Raw genomic sequence first — 19620 nt, 5'->3', positions numbered from 1 at the left:
AAATAAGTTTATGGGGCGCTGCTCTCTGTGCTGCAGTGCAGGCTGCGCCCAGGCACATGGGGGTGGGCGCGATGACTACCCTGTCCCCCTGAGTGACAGGTCCATGTGCCTGGGCGCAGCTTGCGCTGCGGCACAAAGAACGTTCTCCCTAAGTTTATATATAAAAGTTGAACTCTTGGAAATTTTTTTTTCAACAAAATGATGCCATAGGGGCTTGGAAAAAGCACGCAAAATTCTCGATCTCAAGCAGATCATTCACCTCTTACAGATACGTTTTGAATATTTTGAGAAATTTTGCCATGATTCCTCAAACAAATAGCTAAACCACCCTACCCCAAAAAAAACCAAAAAAAAAGGATTCCCTTGATAGTATGAATAATGTTGTCCTCCTAAGAATACAGGAATACAAGATCGAAGTAAAACCAACCACCCTGCCCTACCTCAAGGAAATCTTAAAGGCAAACAGCAAAACAGACCTAATCTTTGTCTTGCGTAGTTGCAAGTCTCACTTGAGAAGGGATCTTGTTAAATGTTCACGAGCAGTGGCCAGTGCTTGAGATATAGTCTGCAACAACAGGAATTATATTGACACATTAGAAACCAAAATGATGGATTGAGATCTTCATATTTCCTGGTTACTTCCCCCCCCCCCCTCCTTCCCTTCCCCACATAATACGGGTGTCAATCAGTTCAATTTTTCTACCAAAAAAAATATCAGTTCAATTTTGGTTTTTTTATTTGATTTCGGTTCAGTTGAGGATACAAATGTACAAATCGAAATCAAATAATTTTCATAACCTCAAATTCAAAACCAAATCGACTCGGTTCGATTTTATTTGGTTCTTATTTAGTTTTTGTATCCGATTCCATTCAGTTCGTACACGGTCTCAATAATTCAGTTTAAACGGAAATAACTTGCTGAAACTAATGAAGTTGGGAAGAAAATTACAACCTCATGAAAATACGGTCCAACAATGTCAATATGGTACTTTTCAACCTTTTTTACACAACTCAACATAGAAACTCATAATAGGTAATTTCCCACAACTCAACAAAGACACATGATTGTAGGATTTTGTATGGTTTAGGTTCAGTTCGGTTCAATTTATACGGGTTACACTTTATTCGGTTTGAAACTGATGGTTTTTAGTCTAAAACCAAAAACCAATTGATCGAATGAAATTTCACTTTTCAAAACCAAAACCAAACTTTTTTTTTTATTTGATTAAATTTCAAAACGGCCGGTTTCAGTTCTAAATTGACACCCTTACCCCATAATCTTTTTTCTTTTTTTTTTTTTTTGGGGGGGGGGGGGGGAGGAGGTGGGTTGGGTGGGGAGGGGGGGCTTAGTAAGGAGGAGAGCCATATCACCTGCTCTGACAAGGGTGCACCAGCATCAATGCTATGGGATGCAACTTTTCCTGCGATAACATTTGAATCGGTTTCAAGAACCATGCTGCAAAAGACAGATGGTGTTAATTGAGATAAGTATCCATTTCTATGCAGCATTGCAATGAAAATAAATACTCCGAAGTATATTCCACCAAAAAATTAATACAAAGCATGGCTTCGATTCTGCAATGTTTGTTAATTTTTGGTAAAATATTTGTTCGATAACAATGCCCCTTCAGACCCCCTCCCCCTCATTCAATTATGGTATTAAGTAAAACTTAAACTTCTAGCTGAAACACTTAACAAAAAACCCCAGAGATTAAGAGATGAACATTCCTCCCATCGTATATTTTCATGACGACAAAAACTATGGGAGTCTACAAGTTCTGGTCACTCAATGTTTCACATAGTTGATCGTCCTATTTTAAGAGATTTCATCTACAAGGCAGAAGTATACCTTTGTTCAAATTTTGACAACGAAAGGCCGAGACATACTAAAACCCTAAAATGTGATCAGCATTGTGCCACATTTGAAAAGTGAAATAACCAAGTGACATTAGCTTCAAATGTTACTGCTGTCAAGGACTTGAAATCAAGCTGAAAACTTGTATTGCCTCTAACACCTCTTACCATTTAGGTCACTCCACCTTATTTGATAGGAATCGGGCATTTTTGATAGCTTTTGCTCCATTCAAAATGGAGCACTCCCAGAAGAACAGATGTATGACTAGATAGTCCCACAAAGTAAATCACTTTAGCTTGCCTACCCACATTGCTCAACCCTAAGAGAGAGAGACGGGGCAGGGGAGTAAAAGGAATCATTCAGACAACAAAGGCTTAGATATGATGCATACCCTCCATCAACAATCTCATCAAGGCACAAAAGAACGAGATCCAAGTTCTCTAGTGCTTCCCTTTTGTCTACATTGCTTCTGCACCAAGAAGATGCTGGTGTTAGGTAGAATAAATGCATAAATTAAGAAACTATCAACTTCCGATTCAAGAAAGAATGTTCAATGAACAGGGGATTAGAGATCACAAATAAGATTAACAATACCTGAGGAGGAGGGCAACAGCATCAAAGAATCCCTGAAGTACTGTGGTTAAGATGAGCTCATTTTCATCATCCCCTCCAGTAACAAAGAAGTGTAGGTCTTGAACAAACTTATAGACAACGATGTGATTATCAAACATTGCTATTTCCGCTGTAGATGGTGAAATAGAAACAGATTACAATTCACATAACAGAAACTCAAACTAAGCCAGCCATTTTGATTTGTTTGGCATCTGAAAACCAAATAAACAGAATAGAAGACCAAATATCTAGGAATTGTATGTAAACAAAGACGTCCTAGTTCGAAAATTTTGTCAAGTGCGTTACATTTGGGTTGGGGGGTGGCGAATGCCTATATTTACTTAGTTCCAGTTGCTGTTAAAATCAAGAATAAGAAAATATCTACCATCTTAGGAACCAGAAGAAGAAGCCAATCCGATAACAAAAAAGTATTATAGCAAAAAATAAAAGGTAACATCCACGTCAATTTCCCTGCATTTCCGTTTGGATTTGAGCATGAGTTTGAGTTTTAGTTATAGACCTGAAGGAAACCTTTCTGTGTACAGTGATTAGGTACTACAGCCATCCGACAATTCCATAAAAACCTCCAAATTCCTTTCACAGATTTGACTGAGCAAACCATGAGTCCATGACATGCTTTTGATGCTTTTAACTGATATTTAATGCCTAATGGTCTTCAAAGTGTTATGGAAAAGTTCAACGATCTCAATGAATGCATTAGTGACATGGTTTTATTTTTTAAAATATAAACAAAAGGAAACTGAAGGAAGAATAGAATATGCTTCAGCCCAGGATAAAAATATCAGAAATTACAGCAATATAGGTTCTGATTTTAAGAGAAACCTAAAGAATAGACATAGATCCAGAAAAAAAATAAAACAAACAACAAAAATCTTAGAATATGCTAATTGTACAGTATATATAAAGTATACTTATTTAAATGCATAAATGAATAGATATTATATGAGGATAAAAGACACCAATTATTTCCATCTCCATTAAGAAGTGAAATGGATTTTGGATCAAACATAGAACGGGCATTCAGATACTGGGGAAAAGATTACATATACATATATATACAGAGGCGGACCTTGGCGCAATAGTAAGGTTGCTCCATTGCGACCTAGTGGTCGTGGGTTTGAGTCAGGAAACAGCCTCTCCGTGAAGCAGGGGTAAGGCTGTGTACATTATGACCCTCCACAGACCCCGCAGTGGCGGGAGCCTTGAGCACTAGATACGCCCTTTTATTATTATATATACATATATATACAAGCCTTATCCCAACTAAATGGGGTCGGCTATATGGATACTTAGTCTCCAATCAGCTCTATTCAAAGCCATACTTGACTAGTTTTGCTTCATGAAGTAGTTTTTGGGTATTCTCTGTTAAATAAATGGTAATCCAACAGTAGCTATCCAGCCGAAAGGGCTTTAGGCAGCCTGGAGCATTTTGCTTGATGAAGTAGTTTTTTTGGTATTCTGACTGTTGGATGATGATAATTCCCTTGATAGGCTACTTTTCAAAATTTGTGACCTATCCCCACCCTATGGCCCTCCATGTATTTTCCCTTCTTTTTTTTTTTTGACTGTGCTGTTGTACAAACAAGAGGTTTTCAAACCATAGTTATCAAGGTGGCAAGGCGGCAAGGCGACCATGGCGTTGGAGAGGGTCTAAAATCAAGGTGAGCAAGGAGCCTGGACGCCTAGGCGACGCCTTGATAACTATGTTTCAAACAATTTCTAAACATTCCCCTGACACATAGTGATGTGCTGTTCAGTTGAAAATCAACATATTATTATGAAAACACAGACAATAAATCTACAAAAGTTGGAAGCCAACTTACCTTGCAAAGTGGCAGCAAAATGATAGGCAGTTGGAGTCCCTTCCAACTGTTGTGTGGCCAGATCCCACCCTATATCTAATTATCATAACTTATGAAGACCTTAGATCATTATTAATCATTTTTTGCTACAGCAGTTATAATATTGAATTTTTCTATGAATAGATTACTTTTTCCTAATTAAAGTTTTTGATAGATAAAAAAATCTGCAGAAAAATTTCATAGGATTATGCGATGTTTGATCATCCATGGATCTTTATCATTAGTTAGGTCCACTTTACTAACAGACTTTTTTTGCCTTTTCTTTTATATGTTTCCACAATTTTTGTGATAAGTAAATTCAGAAAATTAAATCTTTGTATAAGATTATCATGGATATAAGACAAGTACTTGACTGAATGTGGTGAATCTTCTGAAACAATTCCAGTTGTCCAATTCAGAAATTATTTCAAATCACCTTCATTACCATTGCTAAACTCTCTTATTACAGACTGCCCAACATTTATAGTGTTGATTCCAAATCCTACAATTAAGTTAGATACAATTATATTGCTATATCAAAACAAGCATATGTCTGTGGAGAATGACTTACAAGTGGAACACTAAAGTATGCTAGAAGGGCCATTTTATCACAACTACTGAAAGAAAATTCATCGATCAACTTTGAAATATTAACTCCAGAGTTTAGCGCAATACTGTAACTTAAAGCAAGTTGGAGGAAACTGATACAGAATAACACGATCAAAGGTGGATTAACAATATTATAGAATTTCGGGAGGAACTAAGACAAGGAAGTTGGAGTATGTGCAAATGGAAAGGTTGTCAAGTACAAATCAGTACCTTAGGTATGAACAAAGTAGGTAATATGGTAACATGGTCAGTATTATAATAGTGGACTGATTTATCGGGTCAAGGCAGAAAAAATTTGGCAAACCACCCCCATCCAACCCCCCACCACACCCCCCCCCCCCAAAAAAAAAAAAAAGAAGGATGAGAATCAGTGAAGCTTGGGAACAGGATTGAACTAGGCTATCAGTTTGGTCAGACTGGACCAAGAATGGGCCAATAAGTTTAATTTTGACTGTCCAATGGGTTATATAGGCTATAGGCTTAGTACTTTTGAGTTTTTTATCGTAATGGGCCAATTCTACAAGCCCAAATATGAGGGATCTGAGACCTATAGGGTTTAGTGATTAGTTTGTATTTTGTGGTAGTCTAGAAGCTTTCTATTTTGTTTTCTCTAGGACTCTCTTGCTTGTGCATAAAAAGTTAAGTTACTATTTTTTTATATTGTTGTAAGGTTATAAATAAAAGAGTTAAGAGTGTCTGAAGTTAAAGAAGCCTTAAGAAAGACAAAAGTAGGCAAGGCTCCGGGCCCTAATGGTGGTCCTAATAGAAGTGTGGAAGAACTTAAGATCATCAGGTTAGCTCAGTTCAATAAGTGTAATCAAGACGTGTGCCTCGGGATAGGGTTTATATGTGGGTATCAGTACAACAACTCTTTCCGGGCCAATTGGGACAGGCCTTATACATGGTCTTAACATAAAGGTTCACAGACTAGGGTCACGAACAAAGCAGAAGGCCTCTGGCTAGACTGGCCTTTGGCTTGCAGAGAGTTTGGCGAAGCCAAAACCTATTGCACCAAATAGGAGCAGTTTTATTTGTCAAGGAAAAGGAAGAAGAACATGAATCTTTTTTCTTTCTTTATCCTTCTTGATGGAACTGAAGAAAAGAACATATAATTGAACATTTTTTTAAAATTAAAATTATGGGAAAATTATGGGACCCTCCCCAGACCCTGCTAAACGCGGGAGCCTTGTGCACTGGGTACAGCCTTTTTTTTTTTTTGGCTGGGCACACGGCCCGCATACAGCAAGCTAGCACCCGCAGTGTCTATCTCTCTCTTCCCCCTTTAAAATGACCCCCTGCCCCTCTTGTATGATGTCCTGTCCTGTGCCCCCATTGGTGTCACCCGCATGCTTACCGCACGTGAGCGGTGTGCCTATTCCTCTCCCTAAAATTATATAGCAGAACTGAAGTTGGAGAAGGCTCATTTTTGTCCCATTGCCAATTAGAGTAGACAGAATCAGATGTGGTCCAATAAAAGATGGCATGCCTTTGGATTTGAGGGATGGACATTCTAAATGTATGAGCAAGTAATTTGACACATGAAAACAAAGTAGTTGTGATGAGTAAACAGGGAGTTAATCAATGAAAAAGGATTGTACTTATAAACAGTTCACATATGACACCAAAATCATGCTATGATGCATTAAAATGAAATGGAAAAATGGCTTAGTGAGTTTGTTTCTACTACCAAACAATGCTTCATTCAGCATTATGAGTAAGAAAATAATGGCATTCCAACTACCAAGATAATAAATCCCCAATAGAATTAAAAAACAAGAAAACTTTGCATACAACAGATAACCAAAGATTAACAATAAATAACCCAAGATTGATTATGTATTTGCTCCATATAATTTATTTGTTAATTTTAAATTTTATATTTCTAATCTTTAAGCTTCTCACTTTTGATTCATAGTTTTTCTCCCCTAAACAGAGTTAAGAGAGAGGGGCCAAAATCTACAAGTCCTATTTAACAAATCCAAGTAAATTAATTTTCTGTCGCATAGTTAAACCCAGACTTATTCATGGAGCTAACTATTAATACCTTCAAGATGATCTCCCATAAATCATTTAAAATTCAAATGTCTATAATCAGAGAGGAGGGAGAAATGTGTCACCTTCAGTCCGGGCATTTGTCTTCTGAGTTTTAGTAAACACCGATTTCTCAAAAGCTAACTTAGCATTTAGCGTGGGCCAGTCATCTGAGTAATACTTAACAGCGACCCGTCTACCTTCTGAATCCAAAAGAAGAATATTTTTTATCGAAGGGCATGACTCCTACACAAAATTACAGAAATTAGGATATGTGATCACACAAAGATAGTAAGCATTGTGCAAACTATAAGAATAAAGAAATTTTCCCAATAACCTGAAACCCCGAAGCTTTAAAGCATTAGATTCAAAGACTATCAGTTCATTACCCCCCCCCTCCAACAACCCCCTCCCAAAAAGAAAAGAAGAAGCCATTCAACAGCCCCATCAGAGAGTACTCTAAGAAGTGAAACAAATTCTTCGAAGTCTGCAAACAAGAATCTCGGATCTGGTTTTAATTTATCAAAGGATAGGAAGTTCTCATCAAACTAATGTCAAAAAGGAATATTCGGAACACTTATCACCTATCAGCATGTAATGTGTGCCAAAATGTTTACTTCCGCACCAAATCTGAAAATTGTGGAGTTAGCATTTGATAGATGGAAACAAAACAATATAATTAATATACAGATCTAAAAAATAGAACAAGATCTACCGCAGAATGCAATGGCACACAAATTTAAAGACTGAGTGATTCCCGCAAAACTGGCCAGAGAAGGATCCGGTTAATCACGGAGCGGAGAATGTGAATCTACCCTTCCTAAATTGAACTAGCAGAACAATTAAATAAATATTGTGGAGAGATCTCTAGATTCAATTCCAACGCAAACAAAATAGATCTGTTCACCTAGATCAATCCACGTTGATTTTAGATGACGAAGGGGTGGAGTGAAGCATAGAATAGATAGACAGAAATCGTCTTTAACAATAAGAAAAGAGAGTTCTTACTTGGTAAGTACCGAAATTCGCCATTGATGAGATTCTGAAGCAAGAGTTTGGTCTGAAAGAGCTGGTTTCAGACTTCAGAGACGGAGGAGAAGTAAGCTGGATTAAATGGCAAATGAGTCGTGATTTCATGAGCGGTCGGATTATAATTCTGGTCGAACCAACCCATATCTAGAGTAGTGATCGAACCCATAAGCGGTCCACCCATTTGCCCGGGCATTTTTGCAATTTGCATCCCATGCATGGTTTTAGGAATCTGAATCGGTCAATTCAAATCTCTTACAACATTCCCTCCTTTGAATCGCTCATGAATCAAGATTCATATGTAATATTTATTTTTTATTATGATTTTTTTTTATTAATAAATAGAGAAAAAAAATTGTATCTCAGAGTGTACCCTACGCCAGCACTCTCATGAATCTATTCATCTATCTCTATGCTCCTCATATGAAAGGACACCTATGTCGTCTGCCCGCTTGTTTTGAAGATGAGAGAAAAAGAAACATGCGAGTGTGGCAAAAAAACTACTTCTAAAACATGCTGTATCATTCACCCAAAAAAAAACAAACATGCTGTATCGAGATCCGATACAGATGCCGAACCTCAACCCATGTCTGCCACCGCCAGGCAACCCTACAAGCCTAACAGTAGGAGGTCTAGGATGCAATCTTTAGCTCATGTTAACCATCAGATTGGCATCAATGGGATATTTTACGGTTTATACCAGAATCCACAGTCAATCTAGTAACGTGACAAAGCACCTTTCCCTTCGCTGAGCCTCCAAAATCTCGCTGAGAGAGACTTGGAAACAACTACTTGGGAGTCAAGGGAGAAGCCGAGAAGGTCGGAGGAAACCACCTCAGGCCAGCACAGAAGAACTTGTCTACTTCTTCTGGTTTGTTCGTTTGTTAGAATTTATTCTGGCTTATTTTCCCTCTCAATCGTCGACGAAGTACCTCAGAGCTCAACTAACTCTCAAATGGGTGTCGATGAAATCGATTTAGATTCGTGTGAACGCTCGTTCCATTGAAGGATTTCGGAGATTTTTCCTTTTCTCTTTTGTTATTTGTATCCGAAATTTTGCTTCTGTTGATGTATCTGGCTATCTTCGGAGACGAGGAGGATCGATATTCCGAGATACCCGCCTGGTTTTTCGGTGTTTACATGAGATTATCTCTGCTCTTCCCACAGAAAGCTTTTTCCTTTTGTCTCCCTAGAGACCGATGGGATAAAGAGTTTGCTTTATTGCAGGCCGGTTAACTGGGATTTTCTGAGGAGATTTAGTTTAGTTGATTCTGTTGTGTGCTTCAGTATTAGAGAGGGTTGAGATGGGTTCTTCTCAAGGTTCTGCTTTGTCGGGGAATGTAGCGGAGTTCGTTGATGGCTCCTCTGGGCGTGGAGAGGTTTTCTTCGTAGATTATTTGCCTGTTTATGTTAAGGAGTTAATTGCCGGCGGCGCTGCTGGTGCTTTTGCAAAGACTGCTGTTGCTCCCTTGGAGCGGATAAAGATACTGTTGCAGGTAAAAGCGTAAAACTACTTCTTTTCCCTGTTTCTTACGAATAGCTCAATGGTTCACCGAATTATTAGATCTAAGCTTCTGTATATTGATTTCTATTGAATCTAGCTGCTGTGAAAACTGCCAATTAGTTCTACCTGTTGCGACATGTTGAACTAAGATTGCCTATCGTAGTTCTCTGATGTTCAATTGACTTGCATGAAACCTGGTTTGGATTGATCACCTGCTGCGGGCCGGCAATTTACCATAGCTTTCTATTGTATAAATCTACCCTTGTTTGATTCCTGTTGAAGCTTCCTGCATTTACATCTATGTACCATTTCTAGATTTTTCTTTCCACAAAATTTATGGCATTCATTATGAACTTATGGCTTTGATATTTATTTACTTGATTTATTTTTCGATTTTCGAGTTTAATATCAGTTGATGACCTTATCTATATCTTCAGCTATGTATCGTATTTATTAAAATACTAATTCCTTGTGGAACTTATGGAAGGTAAATTAGTTTTTTGGTCTGATTATATTTTGGTATTAATTTAGGGTCCCAACTCTCCCCCTCGCTGTTCAGAATCTCAAAAATTTCAATCTGATCCCACATTCTCAATCTTTCATTGGAGTAACAGAATATGTCTAATTGCATTGTTCTTCTGCTAAATTGGATTATTAATGAGGGATTATGCATGATGTTTATTGGATGTTCATTAGTTATATTGCTTGTTCAACGCTGCAGTTCTTCAAATTCTTTTCTCAATGTTTCTCATCAATGACACGTTTTATTTTAGATATTTTTAATTATTTTATTCTGAACTCCTACAGACAAGAACCGAAGGATTTCATTCTCTCAGTGTCTATCAATCCCTAAAGAAGTTACTGAAGCAAGAAGGTGTTTTAGGATTTTATAAGTGAGTCTCAGATTCTTGGAGTTTTCATTTCTGTTTTCCGAGAGTCTTAGGTCTCTTGAAATAGATGTACTTATGCAAGCTTGTCTCTTCTTTAGAGGAAACGGTGCTAGCATTCTTCGGATTGTCCCATATGCGGCTCTACATTTCATGACATATGAGCAATATCGATGTTGGATATTGAACAACTATTCTGCTCTTGGAACCGGACCTTTTATAGATCTATTGGCTGGTTCAGCAGCTGGAGGGACAGCAGTATTGTGCACTTATCCCTTAGACTTGGTTCGAACGAAACTTGCTTACCAGGTAAGATGTTCACACAAACTTGCTTTTATCATTTGTATCTGGCTACTTGAGCAATATAAACCATTACACTGAACTAATTCATGGTACTGGTGTGGGATCTTTACTGCTGATGAGTTTATTGTTCTATTACTCTATGTTGGTTGGATGTGAGTCCAGAAAGCTTAATTTATGCATTTCATATCAATTGAGTCGGCACTAGGTGGTAAAATGCATACATTCAGAAGAGGGGCAGGCCTTGGTGCAACGGTAAGGTTGCTCCATTGCGACCTAGTGGTTGTGGGTTCGAATTGGGAAACAGCCTCTCCACGAAACAGAGGTAAGGCTGCGTACATTATGATCCACCAAGACCCCGTAGTGGCGGGAGCCTCGTGCACTGGGTACGTCCTGTTTTTTTGTATCTTCACGATTGAAAATGTTTAGAAGACATAGTTATCCCTGACGTATTAGGAAGAAGATGTTCCTTGTTAATTCAACATTTAACGCATGATGCCCAATGCATTTTTCAAAAAATCCATGAGCAATAAGCAGAAAGCCACAGGTAAGTGGCTTTTTCTTATTGACCTTTTAAGCTTCTGATTTATGACTAAGTGCTTGATTACTATATCAAGAGCTAGCCAATTTTATCTTAATTTGGAAATAAGTGGCTTTACTGTTACAAAACTCCTTGATTATCTAGATAATTGTCTAAAATTTCAATGCATGGTGGTTGAATATTGTTTTCTTTTCCTTAACTTTTGGGTTTTTTAATGGTTTTAGGTGACAGACACTAGAGGAAGTTTCAGGAATGGTGGGAGTAATTACCATATTCAGCCTGCATATCATGGTATAAAAGATGTTTTCAGAAGTGTTTACAAGGAAGGTGGAGTGCGTGCTTTATATCGGGGTGTGGGTATGTGCTTGGCAAATTACTCTTGTTCCCTCTACGTATACTGAATTCCATTCATTTTTTGGAAACCAGGATTCTTTATTCACCATCTGTTACCAAACACCCCCCCCTCCCCCAAAAAAAAAGTAAAATAATAATAATAAGGGAAAATTACACTACCCCCCTTGAGGTTTGTATTAAATACAGAGCGACCCCCTGTGTTTCTAAATTATACAGCCACACCCCCTGAGGTTTGGTTAGTTGTTACAGACAGCCCCACTCCGTTATATCATTCCCGTTAAGTGGTACGGTGTTGGTAATTCATGACTTAAAATGACTAATATACCCCTAATTGCTCAATTTTTTCCTTTTTTCTAATTTTACCCTTGAAATAGACTTAATGGGACCCATCACCATCCCTTCTTCTTCTTCTTCTTCTTCTCTGCAACCCCACTGGCCCCACCACCTTCTGCAACCCAACCCACCCGCCCCTACCCCCTGCAACCTAACACCACCACCACCACCACACCCCATCCTCCCCTCCCAGCTTGAATTTGCTTGAACAAAAAAGATGAAATTACACCCTCCCATGGGTTATGCATAAGTGCTAGGGCTCAACTCTTGAAGAACAAACACACACACACACAGAGAGAGAGAGAGAGAGAGGGTATACATGATGTAAAGAGATCGATTGAAGATGGAACAGAGAGAGCTGAGGCTATTGCTTGAGCTCTGCAAGCCTTATTTCCTACTAATCCCCAAAAACATTAGAATTAAAGTTACAATACTACCCAACCTTCATCTTCAACCTAAAATTTCCCACTCCTCTCCTGCAACTCCTCTTGATCTAGCTAACCCTTTCCAAGATCTTATTCCAATTAAGAGAAAGAAACAACCCTAAAATTTATTAAATCCAGATCTCAGAAAAATCTGATCTAATTAAACCTAGGAGTCTCCGTTTACAGAATTTTCCAGATCCGACCAAAACCTTCACCAGATCATACTCTGACTCACAAGATCTCAAGCATTGATGAAGAGAAGTGGGAGGTGCAAGCGTTTAAAGATTGATGATTCTGATTCCTAAGCGTTTAAAGAGAGTGGATAGTGAAGGAGGAAGAAGAGAAAGGTGAGTGGGAGGACAGGATGGTTCGTGCCTAGTTGATTTCTTGTATAGTGAGAGGGTTGAGTGGGTGGAGAGGGACTTGGGCCATAAGGTTGGGTTTCTTCCATCTCTCTGCAATGGCCTTGACAAGATCGGATTTGGCATGGAATTGAGACCTGGATATGTACTTAGGGAAGTAGTAGGCACAGTCGAAGAGCTCTGCCTTGTCGGAGGGAGTTGCAGGTGATCGAGTGACGATGAGGATGAGAAGACCACTTACGAGAAGAAACAAGAAGCGACTGAAAACCTTTGGAGTAGTTCATCTCTCCTTCTCTTTGTTTGAAGCTTGGAGCACATAGAGAGAGAGAGTGACCATATTTCATAAGCGTTTAAAGATTGACTTCTGAAAACTTATCTTGGACAACACGGACAATCTCTGTTTGCATAGGCTTTTGAAATCTGACCTGAACCCATCTCTTGATATAAATCAAAGGAAAATTGCCTGAAAACTTTAACCATTTCATCTCTCAATTACTCATTTGAGGATTTAACAACCAAAAGGTCTCTGCTTGCAGAGGGATTTCTAGATCTAGCTAACCCTTACCAAGATCTTATTCCAATTAAGGGAAATAACCCTAAAATTTAGGAATCCAGATCTCAAAAAAATCTGATTCAATTAAACCAAGGAGTCTATGTTTACAGAGAATTTCCAGATCTGACCAGAACCTTCACCAGATCATACTCTGAACCCCCACCCTCCCCCTTTTTGGCCGAGACACCTCTGTCGGAATTTGAAGACGAAGGTTGAAGAAGAATGTTGAATAAGAAGGGTTTTTGTTTAAGAAGTAAAATGAAAGTCGATAGTTCCTCCCTTGCAGATCGCCGGAGAGGACAGTGGTTTCTGGAGAAGAAAGAGGGTTTTGTACATAAGGGTAAAAGGGTAAAGTTGGAATTTCCCATTGAGTATTAACAGGATATTAGAAGAGGGCAAAGTTGGTATTTAAAATGTATTATTTAACACCGTCCACTTACCGTCCACTCAGGGGGTGTGGCTGTATGATTTAGAAACACAGGGGGTCGCTCTGTATTTAATACAAACCTGAGGGGTTGGCAGTGTAATTTTCCCTAATAATAATTTGGGCAAGTAATTTGGAGGGTAAGCCTGAGTATGTCATCTATTTGATTTTTTAAAAATACTGAAAAATGTGGAGAGGGATTTTTTTTTAACTGAGAATTTTAGGAAGATACCAAGAATCAATTAATTCATTGTGCATGGTACAGTTCAGAATAAATCTTTATATTATTTTTTGTATGATATATCTTAAGTACTGATTTTATTAGAATGAGAAATATCCTCAGAGGAGGAAGAAAGGTCCATAGAGCCACAAAACTCCAATACAATCTAAAAAGCACACATGACAACTACCAAAAAAAAAAGGAACGTCGTTTCCAAAGCGGATACAAGATTGAAACATCCCTTGTTCTGCTAAATCATCCGTGGTCATATTGACTGTCCATAGCTTACATTGAATGGAACAATTTAATTTTGAAGCAAGTTTATGAATTATCTAAGAGGGTGGGCCTCGGCGCCATGGTAAGGTTGCTCCATTGTGACCTAGTGGTCGTAGGTTCGAGTCGGGAAACAGCCTCTCCATGACCCTCCCCAGACCTCGCAGTGGCAGAAGCCTCGTGCATTGGGTACAGCATTTTTTGCGAATTAATCTAACATGATGTAAAAATCTTTAAGGCTCTACTGACGAATACTTCAGTAGAGCCTTGTGCATTGGGTACAGCATTTACTGCATTTTGCTATTGTACAAACGCAACATTAAAAAAAAAATCCAGATCTCGGGCATGGCCATAGCCATGGCTGCTGCTATTGGTTTCACTCCTATCGTAAGCCAGTCCATCACTCCGGTAATGCAACTCTGCAGCCGTAGGCATCAACGGCAGCACTGGCTAGTACTCCCTGTGAAGATAATCGATATGATGAAATAAAAAAGGGGGAGGGTTCACGACCATGGATGCAAGTGTAACAACAGTTCCTCCCCTCGTTCCTGTCTTAATTAAATCCTTCTTCCTGATATCTTCTGTTCTTCTTACTACTTCCTGTTTCAGTTCTTGAGAGGTCTGTTCATCGAACTGTGTCTGGGCGGTACTTCAGCCCAAGTGTCCTTCATTTCCTCTCCTCTCTCTCTATTCTAGTTCCAGTTCTTGCACTGGAATTCGTTGCAGAAATAAATGTAAATGCAGTGACTCTCAGGCTTTCTTGAAGAATTGAATGACATTAGATCTCAATTCAATAGCCCGTGGCTGCTGGAGTGGCTTTTAGATCGGACAGCAGCAAATGAAATAATTCAAACTTTCAAACAGCAGAATATCTAGAGTCTAAAGGGTTTACTTTCTGGTGTCAATTACTCTGTTTCTCAGGGGGAACTTTGTCTGATTAAACACTAGCTGCTGTTCTTTTTGTTTTCTCTTTGAGCTTCTAGCCTATTCCTGTACACTTATTCCCTGGGCTATAGTTCAGAACCACATAAATAATGCAGCAGCACCTCATGCAGATACAACCCATGATGAATTTTTTTACCTCTCAATCTCTGTCGCCGTTCAGCTTTGGCGGCATATGGCGCTGGCCTTGTGGTCGCCGGTGGAAGATCGTCGCTCGCCGACAGTTTGGGAGCTGACCACCCCCTTTTTTGGCTGCATGGCATTGCAGGTCTTCAAGAAAGAGAGAGGGGAAGGAGGAGAAAACAGGGTTAAAAGGGTCTTTTTCTTTTGTTTTAAGTTTTAAGTTAACACCGTTAGTGAAGAGGGGTGCAGTTGTAGTTTTTTCAAATCGTTGGGGTGGCATGACTTTCGGGCAAGTTCCAGGGGAGGTACATGAAATTTTCTCTTTGGTTTTTTTATCAGACACTTTTTGTTTGCGGTTCAATAGCTTAACTTGTTTAGAAGAACTGGTGTTGTCAGATTGTTGCTTTATTGGAAAAATGACCATTTGAAATCTCTTTTAAATTTTGTTGCTCTTCATTTGGGGGGGGGGGGTTGGAATATGTGACCTAGATTGTCAAAGAGTCAATACTTGAATATATTCTGTAGTAATGAATGAGGTTTTTTTATGCAGGTCCAACACTTATTGGTATTCTCCCTTATGCTGGCCTGAAGTTCTACATATACGAGGTGCTGAAGGAGCAGGTCCCTGAAGAACAAAAAAAATCTATTGTAGTCCGCCTCTCCTGTGGAGCTTTAGCTGGGCTATTTGGACAGACTTTCACATACCCACTGGACGTAGTTAGGAGGCAGATGCAGGTAGGGCCCCTGTTCATTTTTATGTGTTTAGAGGTTAAATGTGTTGCTTTGTGTATCTATGAAGGACTGAATTCATTGCCTACATCATCTGAGTTTGAGTAGTAATATTGCTGGTTAGACTTGAAGGATGGGGTATCAATGATACACCGGTACATGTGCTTGCATGTTGGCTAATGTGATCTGGTATTCTCGTCTCCAAGAAACTGTGATCAGTTTATTGCATACATTTGAATATTTGATGGCTCACACTAGTCTGTTTGTGTACATAAAATTGCAATGTGGTTGGTTAACCATCCATCCTCTGAGCTATCCAGCAACATAGGTGTACCTTTTTTCCCCTCCCTCCACACATTTTATAATAAACACCATAGTTTGTACCTTATCTATGATACTTGGGTTCCTGGACTCGATGATACTTCCAGGTCCAAGGCCTGAAACCATCCATCCAACGAGGAGATCCTGGATACAAGAGCACAATGGAAGGGCTTACTACCATCATCAAGAATCAAGGATGGAGACAATTGTTTGCTGGTCTAAGCATTAACTACCTAAAGGTATTACAAGAAATTCCTTTGCCCCTATCTGTTGCACCTGCATACACAAGAATGTATGCTTATCTGATATTTGCTGAAAATGATGGTATGCCACTTGCTGCAGATTGTCCCTTCTGTGGCCATTGGTTTCACAGCATACGATGTGATGAAGGCTTGGTTACGAGTTCCACCGCGTCAAAAATCTCAATCTGTATCAACTTGATGAAGTTGATGGAGATTATTGGATACTTAATTGTAAGATGTGTGATGAGCCTTGTCCCGGAGGATCCTCTACAAGTACTATGACTTTTGGCCATCAATGCTGATGACAATCAACGATGAGAATTGAGATGAATTTTATTTTACAAGGACTTGGAAGGAGGGTGAATTTAGTTCCAGGGCACCAGAGTATTGAATGCTATCCATAGAATTTAAGTGGCCTCACTATGACAGTGAATTTAATGTCAATATCTCTAGTCTTGTGAGCAAATATGCTGTCTAATCTTCTGTTGTTCCATGTTTCCATGCAATGAAAATTACAAACTATTAGTTTCCATTGACAAGTTACTTGATGGGTTTAAAATCCTTTTGTTATGGAACTAGAGCTTTAGATCATTCACAAATTACCAATTTCCCCATGGTTAGAATTCTGTTTTTTTTTGTCTGCTATAGAATCAAGAGAAAAGTGAATAATTTTGTTTCTTCTGTTTAGATTATGATTCTGTTCTTTCTTGCTCAAACATAGTAGCCAAACATGTTAGAACATTCAAGGGTTTTGTCAAATCCGAATCCGTCCCCATACAGATCCTTAGAACACGATTGAATCAAAATAAATAAGGAAAGCAAAGTGTATCTGGTACTCACGTATGCTGATGAAGAACAGATAAGAATGCCTCTATAAGCAGTATCGATCTGTCAGAAAATGAATGTAATCTGCGATAGAGATCTTCTGTCGCCTCCTAAACTCTCCCACAGCTCCCTTTCTTGTGGAAAAAAGAGAAAAGAGAATAGCGACTGCAGGGACCTCTCATCAGAAGTATTTATAATACTCTCCAATTCTAACTCACTTTCACAATGAGCCAGGTCGGTCAAGTCCATCTCAATAAAATAGTAGCAGTCATGTTATCCCTTGTATTTTTTGATCCCCATCAATGATCGATCTGATAATTAATTAAGTTCATACTCATCGCATTTCGGAGAAATCCTAACAAAACAAACATATTTCATCCTAATTTTGCTTCTGGGTTGAGTGAGTACTGGAGCCAAAGGGAGCCAACAAGTTTGGAAAACGACTTAGCAGCAAAACGTGCCTTCTTAAAGTGTATTTTCTATTTTGCGAATTTGTGTAAGGGATAATTTTTGTCAGCCTCCAATTTTTGTCCTGTAATTACTCAAACTCCTCTACCCGTAACTTCTTTTCCAATTCTCCTCCACACCCCCCCCCCCAACCCAAAATAAAAAAAATAAAAAATAAAAAACTTCCACATCTTAGCCCTTTCTACTGCGATCTTTGGTAGCCCTTGCCCTCTACATGTCTGTCCCCCACCCTTCCCCTACTTCTGGTTGTATCTCTATTCCATCCGTTATTATGATTGTTTCAGATTTTCTGTAACCTTGACGTTCTTTTTCTTTCTGCTGGTTGATCCACAATCCCAACTTCCCAAATGTTGTTTCTGTATTACTGACAGTGATGCTGTCACCCACGATTTTAGAGGTAAGAATCTCATGGTTTCTTTTATTTGCTCTCATTTAGTCTGAAATTAAAATGTCAAACAGAAGGGTATGATTCTCAACTAGAACTATGGGAGAAAGTTTTCAGTCTGGTAGTGTGGCCTATGCCAGCACTCCTATGAGTCTCTCTTTTCTCCTCATTTGAAAAGACACCTCTTGCCCCTTGTTTTGAAAAGAAGAGAGATAAACACATGGGAGTGTGGCCTACACCAACACTCCTAGACAGAAAACTACCTCCCTAGAACTATTTAGTTATTTATTAAGGAAAAGATTGGGTATGCTAGCATCCTATGTGCATCGACATGTATATCTTTCTTCCTCCCTTTGAGGGGTAAGGAAGTCATTTCAAATGGGAAGAAGAGAGAGAGAGATAGACATGTAGGATGTTAGCATATGATAGCATACCCATCCCTTTCCCTATTTATTATTATGGGATAAGGTACGTATGAAAACGGTTCCACCACACCTTAGATAACCATTATATTACTTGTTTAATAAATTTAGGTTAAATGGGTGGAAGATAATTTGGAGGAAATGTTTCACGACAAAACATCAATTAAAGAATCACTCTAATGGAAGATTCACAAGGGTGATGAGAGTTGTATTATCATATACACCTAGAGGAAAAAAAGAGTTTTAGTGAATACTCAAAGAAACCCACTTCTTAAATGAAGAGATAAGATCAAAAGCTTCCAAGCATAGTTTTAGAAATAGATCCATATCGCTCCCACTCATAGGAATTGTTCGGCTGATACTAATGATGCTGATATGGATCAGCCAATACACGCAATCAGATACCGTTATTTAAAACCATTTCTGTGAAGGGACGTGCCTTCTTTCTCCATAAACAAATAGAAATCGGAAAAATAATTTTTATTTTCCACCTTCTATTTATGTGTGAGCGGAGAATCTTCACATAAGTGAACGTACGTGAACGTCTCACAACCGTTCAGATGGAATCCAATCTGTGAGAGTGTTTTGAATTTAATCCGAACACTGAGGAACTCATCCTTATTGAGCAAGACCTGGGTTTGATGGACACACAATTCCAACACAAACAATTCTGTTATTTCTCAGTGATCTTAATTGAGAAGTACCCGCATTGAGACCAAAAGAAAAGCACTGAGCGTTTAAAAAACAACAAAGCTGGAAAGAATGGATTTGTGGTTTAAGGCTTCAAAAGCTTTGAAGTTTCTACAGTGGGAAGAGGATATGGAGTCATAAAAATATTTATAAGAGAATGGGTTGCAGTGATTTAAGTCTCTTCTGCTGGTCCAAATTGTATAGTAGTAGCAGTGTTCAAGGGTTGAAGAAAGAAGTCCCACACCTGCACTTCCATCCTTCTGGTTCATAGTTAGCATATTGGACACCCATATGGTCAG

At 38.8% G+C, this 19620-nt stretch overlaps 2 protein-coding genes across 2 annotated transcripts; one reads left to right on the top strand and one right to left on the bottom strand.

The window, feature by feature from the left end:
• Positions 1–366: 366 nt before the first annotated feature.
• On the bottom strand, positions 367–8074 carry LOC122669722 (coatomer subunit zeta-1-like). Its single transcript, XM_043866564.1, has 6 exons — positions 7978–8074; positions 7056–7215; positions 2450–2597; positions 2247–2324; positions 1372–1456; positions 367–565 (listed from the first exon to the last, which is right to left on the bottom strand). The coding sequence occupies exons 1-6, from the start codon at positions 7999–8001 to the stop codon at positions 506–508; spliced, it is 555 nt and encodes a 184-aa protein (XP_043722499.1). The 5' UTR covers positions 8002–8074; the 3' UTR covers positions 367–505.
• A 987-nt stretch (positions 8075–9061) lies between these two features.
• LOC122669752 (mitochondrial carrier protein CoAc1-like) lies at positions 9062–16750 on the top strand. Its single transcript, XM_043866600.1, has 7 exons — positions 9062–9494; positions 10310–10395; positions 10491–10698; positions 11455–11587; positions 15790–15974; positions 16397–16528; positions 16632–16750. Exons 1-7 carry the CDS (start codon positions 9303–9305, stop codon positions 16728–16730), a joined length of 1035 nt encoding a protein of 344 aa, XP_043722535.1. The 5' UTR covers positions 9062–9302; the 3' UTR covers positions 16731–16750.
• Positions 16751–19620: the final 2870 nt, after the last annotated feature.

The sequence above is a fragment of the Telopea speciosissima genome, chromosome 7 (genome assembly GCF_018873765.1).
Source record: "Telopea speciosissima isolate NSW1024214 ecotype Mountain lineage chromosome 7, Tspe_v1, whole genome shotgun sequence".
Classification (NCBI taxonomy): domain Eukaryota; kingdom Viridiplantae; phylum Streptophyta; class Magnoliopsida; order Proteales; family Proteaceae; genus Telopea; species Telopea speciosissima.
The sequence above is the reverse complement of the archived record's forward strand: the minus strand, read 5'-3'. Positions and strand labels throughout refer to the sequence as shown.